Source organism: Diplotaxodon limnothrissa, linkage group LG3, assembly GCF_057381915.1.
Source record: "Diplotaxodon limnothrissa isolate DT_005_m linkage group LG3, D_limnothrissa_male_GT1.1, whole genome shotgun sequence".
NCBI classification, from domain to species: Eukaryota; Metazoa; Chordata; class Actinopteri; order Cichliformes; family Cichlidae; genus Diplotaxodon; species Diplotaxodon limnothrissa.
Window position 1 is genome coordinate 25,055,989 of NC_140598.1, and position 12,288 is coordinate 25,068,276.

General features: G+C 41.2%; 1 protein-coding gene and 1 pseudogene across 1 annotated transcript; both read right to left on the reverse strand.

The window, feature by feature from the left end:
- The window catches only part of LOC146635076 (ICOS ligand-like), a 164,865-nt pseudogene that overhangs the window by 149,413 nt on the left and 3,164 nt on the right, over positions 1 to 12,288 (reverse strand).
- LOC146635082 (Fc receptor-like protein 1) lies at positions 1,657 to 4,596 on the reverse strand. Its single transcript, XM_085345008.1, has 5 exons — positions 4,566 to 4,596; positions 3,330 to 3,623; positions 3,005 to 3,250; positions 2,766 to 2,918; positions 1,657 to 1,808 (listed from the first exon to the last, which is right to left on the reverse strand). Exons 1-5 carry the CDS (start codon positions 4,594 to 4,596, stop codon positions 1,657 to 1,659), a joined length of 876 nt encoding a protein of 291 aa, XP_085201134.1.

The window sequence follows — 12,288 nt, forward strand, 5'->3', positions numbered from 1 at the left end:
CATGACATCCCTCTATCTAAATTACTACTCTTGGTGTATTGTGTACTCTGTAATATGTGTGCTGTCTCAAAAAGTGTCATTTGGGAAAAGCTTCACTGTCAATCAGGTTTTGGCACAACTCTTTGACGGTGAAAGTCACATAGACGAGAATGTGTCAGAGACGGAGGATTGTGAATTCTAATCTAATGAGAATGAGAGTGTTGGCCCTCCTGTTGTCTCTCAATCATCAGCATACACAATGCCTTCCAAAAATGGAAAGATAATATGGTCCCTTTCCCAACTTTAAACAACAGTGGAGACTTAGTGCTTCTAATATTATCAAAATGGTTCCAGTCCCCACCAGGTATGCAGTCAGCCATGTTGAGGACCTCAAGTCATCATTTGAGATCTTTATGACACCATCGATTAAAAATACTGTCCTTCGGATGACAAATTTAGAGGGGAGGTGTGTATATGGGGACAGTTGGAAAGACCTGGCCAAAAGAGTGATGGTTGATTTGGCTGAAGGACTGCGTGTGCATAATTTCACATGCAATTTTTTTTTTTGTATCATGCCTTGGATGAGGAATTGCTCAAAAGGAAGTTTACCATGTTAGGGATAGTGAGAAAGAACAAGCCTGAGCTTCCTTCTGAACTTCTTGCTGTCAAGAGCAGGAAGGTAACATCTTCAGCGTTTGCCTTCACTGAAAAAGCAACTCTAGTCTCCTATTGGCTCAAGAAAAGGAAAAATGTCCTGCTGTTCAGCACGATGCACAAACAGAGTCGAGGACGATTTTCCTGGAGCAGCTTGGTAATACTCTGGTGAAACCTCATATTGAGAGAAAAGGGGCGCCATCTGAGAGCATCAACCACTGTTGCAGCTATTCTGAGGGACGAACAGACAAATACAAACAGCCCAACTTCTCCAATGCTAAAAACCATGGGCAGGAAATATGGAAGGTGCAGGTTTGTCCCAAAAGAAATGATTCTAAGACTAGCACAATGGAAGAAATACGCCTGCAAGGAGCATTCACACACTTTCTGCACAACAGAGGGTGTGTACAAAAAAAAACTTAATTGTTGGACAAGAACTGTTACATATTCTGACTATTTTACTGATGTTTTCACAATTTTCTGTTTCACAAATGGTTGAATTTCACCACAAACACACACATAAAAAAACAAACAAACAGAAGAGCTCTGCCATTGCCGATCTCAAGCCTGGATAAGAAAAGAGGAGGGGTGAGTGAAAGTGATGTCGTGGTGATACAACAAAGGGTCCTGGGTCACAAGAAAACAGGATTCATTCTAAAGGACATGGATGGACACATAAAATAAAAAAAACATGGATAAAAGATTTGACCTAATGGCAGTGCTGGAAAAAAGGTCATGTCATCACCAAAACCCAATAGGGTTCATCCACTTGTGGTCATTAATGTTGACAGTAATTTTGAAAAGACTTAAATGCGAACTTTTAAAGATACATTTATTCTAAATTAAAAGTTTGTCTTGATGGTGGTGCTTGAGTTTCATTATCTAGGAGCTACTTATGTGTTCAATAAATCAACAAAGTGCTTGACGCAAACACTTGGTCAGTAATTGTATGTTGAAGGCAAATGTGTTCATAAGATTGAAGGAGAATGCTAATAACTTAGCATGTTAGTATTAGCATGTAGCTTAAAGCAAAGCCTGAGTGAACCATGGCAGAGACAGAAGAAGAGCAGCTTCACCTCTCAGATTTGATTTCTTTTTCTTGTCTTTGATGATGATTTTTCCACAAGTGACGTCTTCAGTTCTCGCTGCTGAGTGGACTGTAGCTGGATCACTGTCTGCACAGCAAACACACACAGAGGACATCAGAGCAGGAATAACAGCTGATCATAAAGAAAATGATAATGTTTAAGAAGTGGAATTTTAAAAAAAGTATTAGTTTTATCTTTAGAGTTGTGGTCTGTGTGCAGAGTTTACTGTTTGTTCAGAAACAGGATGCTGGACGACTGCAGAGCTGTTAGCTTCAGTTAACCACAGACCACAAACACACAGTCCAGCTCACAGTGAACAACACTCAGTAAGTACAGAGTTAAACATTCATGGTTACATTTGGTTTGATCTTTGAAATCTAAATAAACACTGCAGACAGTTTATCAATATGTGTGTAAACAGAAGTATTAATTTAAACTCTTTCAGTGGTAAATTCTGGCACCAGATTAGTAAAATGCTTAATTAAACATTTTTAATATATATTTTTTATTTTATATTTTATAACTGTGAATTTAAACCATCCATCACATGATAACAGTAAGAAATAGCGCTCATAAACAAAAATCTAATTCTAACCACCCAAGATAAATTAGGTGAAGATAGTCAGAGGAAATGTCCTCAAATATTATATTATATTATATTATATTATATTATATTATATTATATTACCAAGCAGCGTCACAGTGCCTACAGCCATCTTTCACTGATGGAGCAGACACTGGGCTCGCTCATGTTATAGACTCTGTTATCAAAGAAAAAAATAACAGGAGTTTAAACTATTGTGAACCTCAACATGAGTCAGTTATATTTTTCTTTTTCAAATCAGAAACAAAGTTTTAACAGGACATGTAGATTATTACTGAAATAAAAGGCTTGACATCAAAGTTTATGCGGAAGTTTTACAAACATGTAAAACAGCTTTAAGTGAAGCTGAAATGTTCAACCTTCAAATGTTAACATGTCCATCAAAACCAAACACAATTTAAAATGAATGAATTTATAAAATCCAGAAGTCTGTGTCTCACCTTCAGGTTTCCTGTGAACACATCGTCCCACCAGCAGAACCAGTAACACCAGTAGAACCACAACACAGACTGATCCAACAGATGACAACATAGGTATGAGAGGGGAACCAGGTGGAGGTGTGGATGTAGGTGGAGGTGTGGTGGTGTGTTCCCCTAAAATAAAGCAAACACAGTCATTAAGTTGTCGTCACATTGTGAATGTTGAAAGCTGCAGAAACACAGACAGGTGAGTGTGTCACCTGTGACAGTGATCCAGCTGGATGGAGACTCTCCATGACCGCTGATGTCACACTTGTAGAGGCCTTCATCAGACCTGGAAACATGCTGGATGGTCATGTGACCTGTAGGCTGCTTCCTGATGAGGGAGCCATCTTTATAGAAAGCAGCTGGGAGGTTGGAGGGAGGGGTCTTTGTTTTACAGAGCAGAGTGACGTCATCTCCCTCCATCACAGGGAGGACAGGACTCTGCAGGATCACTGATCCACCTCAACACAGAGACAAACTACAGCATTTCATCCATTTACACACAGCTTCATCAACACTAACTCCACACACTCAGCTTACCAGTGACTGTCAGGTTAACCATGTTACTGATGGGACCCTCTCTGGACTCACACCAGTAAACTCCACTGTCCAGTGGGTACATGTAACCGATGTCACAGGAAGAACCATTTAATCTTCCCCACCCATCTCCACACTGAGTGATGTTTGGTTTGCTTGTGTTCCTCCTCAGAGTCCATCCAGCAGAGCTGTCGTCCTCCTCACAGCTCAGAGACACAAAGTCTCCTTTGAAGAACTGAGAGCTGCTGGGACTCACAGTCAGACGAGCTCCACACAAACAGCTGACAAACACACAAACTCATCTCTCTCTGATATATCTGCTCGTTTTCTATTTGATTCCAGAAAAAAATTTCAGTAAAGTTTGACAAAAGAGTAAAAAAAAAAAAAAAAACTCTATCCATCCATTCGTCCTTTTCAGGGTCACGGGGGGCGCTGGAGCCTATCCCAGCTGTCATAGGGCAAGAGGCAGGGTACACCCTGGATAGGTTGCACGTCTAACACAGAGACAGACAACCATCAACCTATGAATTGATCAATCGGATTAATTAACCTATCCCCACAAGCTGCATGTTTTTGGTCGGTGGGAGGAAGCCTGAGAGAACACAAACTCCACACAGAAAGACCCCGGCCTGATTGTGGAATTGAACTAAGAACCTTATTGCTGTGCGGCAACAGTGCTAACCACCATGCTACCGTGCTGCCTTTAAAAAAAAAAAAGTATTAACGATTGAAAAAAGAAGAAGAAAGAGCATCATTCATCCATATTCATTCATTTTTCATCTGTTTTTGAGGAAAATATGGAGTCCAGCTGTCAGTGTTTGACATGTGACATGTTACTGATCAACTGCAAGTTTTCTGTGGCAAGAAACAGATTTTAAACAGTCTCTGCTTCTTATTTAAAGATTTAAAGAGTTCTTTAAACCATCAGTATTGCTACTATAGGTGCACTGACTGCACTGTGGAGATATAGAGAAAAATGTGCACTAATTATAAGTATTACTGTCACACTGTGCAGCTGTGTTGATATGAGTGAATGATTTGATCTTGTCACTGCCTGCTGTGTTTCCTCGACTCCTGAGCAAAGATAAAGAGTCAGTTCAGACCTGCAGTTGGTCCTCGTGGTGTTTGAACTTGAATTCAGCCTGATTTGTTTTTCATGTCTTCTCCTCCATCATCAGTTATCAGGAGAGCAGACAGTCAAAGTACAAGAATTCAAACAAACACAGAGATTCTACTTACAGAGCAGACACAGCACAGATGTTTCCTTCATCGTCCTTCTCACTCATTTGAGCTTCTTTTCATTTCTGTCACTGACACCAAGTAAAGCCCGCCCTCTTCCTCTGAGCACCAGCTTTCTATTGGTTCAAATAGAGTTAGTGGTTAGTGTGTGTGTGTGTGTGTGTGTGTGTGTGTGTGTGTACGTCCCCCTCAGTGAGAGAGGCAGATATGAGCTGAAACACAGGAATCAAACCAGGGACGCTGCTGTTATGGAGCTGAACTGGAACCATTCAGACACTGAGGCCCTCTGAACACATTTTAATTACAGCTGTGCAGAGACACGCTGATGACTGACTGGAACACTATGATTCACATTTTACATTAACACCATCCTCACACATGGTTTACATATGGCCACTAGAGGGAGATGTTGGACTTTAAACACTAACATGGATACAAGCAGATCATCAGCTGATGACTCCTCCCACTCTGCTTGTTTCTTCCTTTCCTCTTTCTCATTTCCCATCTTGCATCCTTGATTCTTCTCTTCGTGTTTTTCAGGATTTTCTTGTTTCTCCAATTTGTCTCTGTGAAATGAATGGACCCCACTCAGCCTCAGGTAATAATAATAATAATAATAATAATACATTTTATTTAAATAGCGCCTTTCAAGGCACCCAAGGACACTGTACAACAGATAAAAACTGGAAATATACACAATGATAAAAATAGAAGATAAAAGTTAAAACATACAGAAATTTAAGAATAGGCAATTTTAAACAGATGAGTTTTGAGGGTGGATTTAAAAAGAGAGAATGAACTAATATTTCTGAGGTCCGGGGGTGGGGAATTCCAAAGTCGAGGGGCAGAGCAGCTAAAGGCCCTCCCTCCCATTGTGATCAGACGAGCAGAGGGAACAGAGAGAGAAAGAGAAGGAGGTGGCAGTTTTGTTGTTTTATTAGGACAATACATCCTTTTTTTATGTTGGGAGGTCAGCTTTTCAGCTGCTTCTCCACTCCTAACTCAGCTGCTCTCTCGAGCCCCTGTGTCATTGAAATAGGGACAGTCTGATTACTGAGTGGCAGCAATTGCCCCGCCAGCCACCCTGGCACTTGAGCCCACTGCACCACCTCCTCCACGGCAGTGGAGCCAGAGACCAACTAACCCCTACCACAGTCCCCTTGTCTCCTCTGTTTCCTGTCTTTGACATGATTGCCTTTAATTAAAAATAGATAAAACATCTTGACATCCTTATATTTTAAATCTTGTTTTAAAGTTGACTAATCTCCATCATGAACAGTTTTGTTTAAGTCCACAAACAGCAGCATCTTATGATGTCAGGTGTAACAGAGATAATGACATTTTTCATATTTACGGACACTTAAATAAATTCCCAGCATAAATCAGTGTGACAGATATCAGAGCTCACTCACAGGAGTCCTCCCTCCATGGTCTGCATATTCCAGCTGTGGCCACGCCCTTTCTACCTGAAGGTAAAAAGACACCTAAAGGATCGACCTCTGCATGATTCCAGCTCCTCCTGCAGCCTCCTCTCTCCTTCTGCCAGGAAGTCTGAGCTCCAGTTTCAGTGAGACTCTTGACTGTATCTAGATGTTACTGATTAGCATGTAGTGATGGTCCGCTTGAAGCTGACGCTCCGGTGCGTGTGTCAAAAAAATCAACACACTGCTTCAGAAGCACTGTGTTGAAGCTTGATTCGTTTGGCCAGAGTCACGTGATCAGTGACGTCCGAAGCTTCATTTAGAACCTAACTGCTTCGGTATCTGATTCAATGGTTTATAAGGAAGCGAATCATTCGTGGAGTGTTTTGATGGTGACAGCGAACCACTGATCATTCTACTGAGAGATTTGGAGCCAGCGAGGGATAGAGGAGGTTCTGTTGTGTGGGAGAATTTTGAGTTGATTTTTGTCAATCGGGTGGGTTTTACAGCTTTGTGTTCTGGCCGTTTACTTTTGTTTTGTGCGTGTTTATTATATCTGAAAACGGGAAAAAGGTAAAATGTCAAACATCTGCTTCCATAATATAAATATCATTAAATAACTTTAGAAAAACTTCCACTTGATTCTTTACATGTAATGTTGTAAAAATATATTTTTTATTGTTCAATTAATCTGAAAATGTTAGTCTGCCAAATGTGCAGCAATTTCATTTATTTATTCTCTTTAGCTGATAGTTTGTGGGGCCCAGGTAGACTGTATAACTGCATCTCTACCAGTTTCTCTGCATTCCAGCCTCCTCTGGGCCATGTGAAGGGAGGAGAAATTATCTCCACGAAAAGGAACAGGTTTGGCCATCGCACATTAGAACAAATTCTCTTTTTAAATAAAAATGGAAAAGGGTTACTTTAAATGCATCATGTTTTTAATTTGCAAGTTCATAAGCATTTTGCTTTTCCATTTCTCAATCAATTCTACCCCCAGGTAAAAATATGTCTAATATAATATTATTTATAAATACACCCGTCTAGCGATTAAATGCATACGTGCATGGAGGCAAGACCTCAAATTCAAATTCAAATTCAAATTTTATTTGTCACGTACAGTCACACACAGTACGATATGCAGTGAAATGCTTAGACAACTGCTCGTGACCTAAAGAAAAAAAGAAAAGGCTATGAATAAGATAGGAAATAAATATGAAAAATTAAAAAGGGTAAATTTAACTAGGAAGGAATAAAATATAAATTAAGGTTAAAAATGAAATAACTGTACAACCCAAATTAGAATGAACGGTAAATTTAACTGGGAAAGAATAAGATAAAATATATAAATTGAAGTTGAAAATAAAATAACTGTACAACAAAATACACAATATAGAACTATATAAGAATGTATGAAGAAATATAAATAAATAAATACACAATAACAGCAGCTGCACAAGTATTAACTGGAAATGAAGAATATAGTGACCAGTGTTGTGCAGTCCACATTATTTAGTCTTGTGCAGTGCAAATATGCTTAAAGTGATTTAAGTGATGAAGTGAAAACAATGTCCAGAATGTCCAGTGTGTGTGTAAGAACTGTATGTGTGGGTCAGTACTGTGTGGTGGTGTGATTGAGAGACCGTATCGCCTGCGGGAAGAAGCTCCTCCTCAGTCTCTCTGTGTTGGTCTTCAGGGAGCGGAATCGCTTTCCTGACCTCACAGCAGAAGCATACTGCATAATGTGTTGTACATTATTATATGTAACGTGGTATTTTTCAATTATTGTATTTACCAACATCAAGAAGTCACAAGCAAAGAAAGACCACACCATGGTGCATATTTAAACACGGAGAGTTTACTGGTCAAAACTATTTATTGAACAAATAAAACACATTTTCTTAACCACCAAAAAAATACACGTTCAAAGCAACACAACAGCGGCCCAATATCAGACAGGATTCCACTCTGTAGAGTGGGCAATCATAATGAAGCGGTTGGTTTTATTTTGTGGATTCAAGCTGCTCTTCATATTTTTGGCCACCAGATGTCACCAGAGAGGACTGTGTTGAAAAGCTTCGAGTAATGAACCGTTTTTCAATACAAGCTTCAGTGCTTCAGAAAGCTTCATTTGGCCATCACTACTAGCATGTATCCCGCAAGGAAACCCACCAGAAGCCTCTCCCACTTGCACTGTGCTCCTGCAGCTTATATTACCTCTGGAGGGTAATTGGTGGTAAATGAGGGCAGATGAGCAGCAGGTGTGTCCTAAAGGAGAAGGCAGGGGCAGAGAGAGACAAGGGGAGGGACAAGAAAGAAGGAGGAGGAGAGGAAGAGGACAACACCACGCCCACACACTGCCACAGCCTCACAGGATGTAACACCTCAGTATATGAGAAAAATCCACAGTGTTATTAACAAACACACAGAGACATCAAATCTACATTTAAATCTGTGGTGACATGTGACATGATAAACTTCACATGATTTATCTTCTCTGCCAATGACACAAATTAAAAAAGGAATAATTTAAAGTGAAGAAACGAGCACAGCATCCCAGGCTGAAAAGATGGTCTCCAAACTGATGGTTCACAATCCTTTTATTGAACAGCCTTGAATGTGATCCGTAAAAGCTAGAAAATGTACACAATAAAATTACCATTGGTAACTCAAACCTTTAACCTTTTTCTTTATTAACCCTTTAAGACCTACCATAGAACCAAGTCCACCAGAGCTTATATTATATTTTTACATGCTGTGGAGCCATTTTTGGGAGCATTTCAAGTTGCTATACATCAATACAACCATTACAGCCTTAATTTTAATAATATGTATGCATTAAGTGTACAGTAATTACATAAATTGCAAAAAAGTGCAATAAACTACAAAAAAATTGAACATCGTTTTTGTTTTTTTAACATATATTTCTAGTTAGAGAAATTTAAGAGGCTTATCCCTCAAAACTGTAAATACAAAAAAGTTGCACAAAATAGTTTCCCACCACAGGAAATTTATTTTAAGTGTCTTCATAGTTTTATTTGAGATACACCAATTTTTATACACTGCAGGAAAAACGAAAATAAATATTATAATGCAAATTTGCAAAAGAAACAGCATATGCATCAAAATAAACTATTTCCAGCAGTGCAATATGAGTTCTAAGCATCCCAGAAACGACACAGAAAGTCATAAAGTCAAACATCATAACTTTTAAAAAGACCAGTATAGGCTCATGAGGCCCTGATGGTAAAAAACTACATTTCCGCGAAAATGACATCACTTCCTGTTTTGGGCAGGTCATGGCGGACATGCGGTAGTTTGCACTGATGGACGTAGGAAGTGTTACAAACAGCTGATCGGATCGGTGGGGGGGGCGCGCCCAGGACGCCAAACAGGCTAGGACCGCCACTGCATGCAGAGAACAACATGAACACCATGATAAACATTTAACTGGCTGTGAACAAGAAGGTGAAGCAAAGCTGATGATCTGAGGATAAAAGTGAATGTCTGAGAGAGACAATAGAGAGGCTGAGCACACACACTACAATATGTCTTTGCAAACACATTTGATTGTGTGATTACAGAGACACACGGAAACATTTCACTTACAGTTTTGGTCATTTTGTAATTTAATAAATATCACTGTGTGGATTCTGCTTAAGCAGCCATTAAAGATAAAACTGAAATAAACATACAGTGCTGTGGGCCTGCTGTCTGTGCTCAGTTCTTCTGTTTCTGCAGGATTTTAAACACTGACAACACCCAGGACTCTGAACAGCAGCAACAGACTCAAAGCTGGAAAAAACCTCTGAGACATTTAAACCTTCTGCAGGTCAACAGGAGGCTGGTTTGTTTCCTCACTCTGCTGCTGTTGTCTACATCTGTAGATACAAAAACCAACAAGAAGCACAAAAACTGAGAGACTTGCTATTAGTCCATGCCTCCCTCTGCTGACCCCATCTTGCTTCTTCCCTCCATATTTGTTGTCTCCATCCTTCTCTTGTCCTCCTGTCTGACCTGCAGGTGAGAAACAGGTGTGAGGTGTCAGCTGTCAGGTAGGTAATGAGTGAAGAACAGAACAGAATCCATTTCCTCTTCAAACTGCTGTCAGACATTATCTGCTGCACTCTGATCACATCACTCAGACCAGCTGCTTTCTACAAAGTCTCATCAACAACATCTTTACAAACAAACATCAACAACCAGGAAGCAGTTTCACCTCTGATCACACACACACTCAACTCTACTCACTCACCAGGAGGAACAACATGAAGGTGGATGATGCTGATGCGCTTCAAATACTTTGTTCCTATCTGGACAACACGACACTCGTATGTTCCAGTGTCATTAATCGTCACATTCTTCAGAATCAAAGACACGTCTCCATCCTTCATTTCTCTGTCCAGAAGATCCACCCGGTTCTTAAAAGATGGATGCTGGTTTTCTGGAACAAAGTAATCATCCCGGTACAAAAGCACATATTCAGCTCCCAGGTCAGCTCTGCTCCACTTTACAACTATGTTGTTGTTTGGAGCTCGACATGTCAGAGTGACGTCCTGTCCAGATGCAGCTGTGATGTTTTTCTGGGCTGAAAGAGGAAACAACACAGAGCAGAGAGGTTAAAGGTCAAAGTACAACTGTTCATTTCTACAGCAGCCAATCAGAGAGCACTGAGCTGGAGAAAAGTAAACATTACATAGGAGAGACTAAACTACATTTATTTATTATGTAACTAGTTCAAATTTTTTATTTGCCACATGCAGTGACAGGTTGCCCTGCAGTGGAATGAACCCGCCCCCCGACCTTACACACACAACACAGACATCACATGGGGATACAAGTCAGAGAACGGTTGCATTACAGAAAACCACTGAAATGTACACTACAATGGGAAAAGTACAAGAAGAAAAAAAGAGACCTCTACTCATGCTGGGCTACAGGAGGACAGCATGAGAACAGGAAACCAAAAAAAACCTCCTCTGCACAGAAAAGCACATAAATGTCCACAGCACAACATTATAGAGCACGTGACCAGCAACAGGGTTGGGTAGGGGATAAGGCGTAATCCCAGGCAACACAGCAGCCATCCTGCCACTGTGCCGACTCTCCAGCGCGGGCCCAGACCCGCCTCGTGTTCCCTCGTGTTCCCGTGTTCTTTTATGCGAGCAGCTCAGGAGAATTTCAAAGCTGTTCTTTAACACTCCGACACTGGTCTCTCGATCTCCCGTTGGAGAGCCGCGAGCCTCCCCATGATGGTATCAAACTTCTGTTCCGTGGTGTTGTCATTCTTTTGATTCTGAGACCCCACAACTGCAGTGAGCCGTTCTGCAATGTGATCCAACTTTCGCTCAAGGGTGTCTGTCACGGACCGCCGGGGCAGACCGTGTGGAGTGAGTGGAGGACCCAAGAGCAAACAGAGGTGAGGACACAAAACCGGACTTAACAGAAGGCGAGCCTTTATTTAGGGCCGAAAACTTAAGGAACAAGGCAGCAAAGCAACTGAGGGAAAACCTGAACATAGACTGGGAAAACTATGGCTAAACAAAGTACAAACTAGGACTAGTTAAGGCTGGGAAACTATGACAAGGGGTAGGGGAGATAACACAGACGACGCGACGCAGACTACATGAAACACAGAGACTAAATACACATGAGGGATGATCAGGGGAAGTGGCCACACATGGGATCACAGCTGACACACATGAACCTAACGACAGGACAGGAGGGTGCAACTGAATACACTGACAATGAATACAGACTTACAAAGTAAAACAGGAAACATGGAAATTAGACATGACAAGAACTAAACATAACCACGCATACAGGACTCATGACCCAGGGAAACTTAGTACAGGGGAGATGACATAACTGACAGCATGAACTTGACAGTACAAGACACACAGACATAAACACACGAAGGGCAAGGGAGACATTGCGGACGACACAACGGTGGTGGGTCTCATTAGCAACAGGGATGAGACCGACTACAGAAGTGAGGTGAGACGCCTGGCCACGTGGTGTGCTGACAACAATCTCTCTCTGAATGTGGAGAAGACGAAGGAGATTGTTGTGGACTTCAGGAGAATGCACACCCAACATGCTCCTCTGACCATTGACGGAGCGTCTGTGGAGAGAGTGAGCAGCACCAAGTTCTTGGGTGTGCACATCACAGAGGATCTCTCCTGGACGTACAACACCACAGCACTGGCCAAGAAATCACAGCAGCGTCTCTTCTTTCTCCGCAAACTAAGAAGAGCAGGAGCACCAGCCCCCATCATGTACACTTTCTACAGAGGCACCAT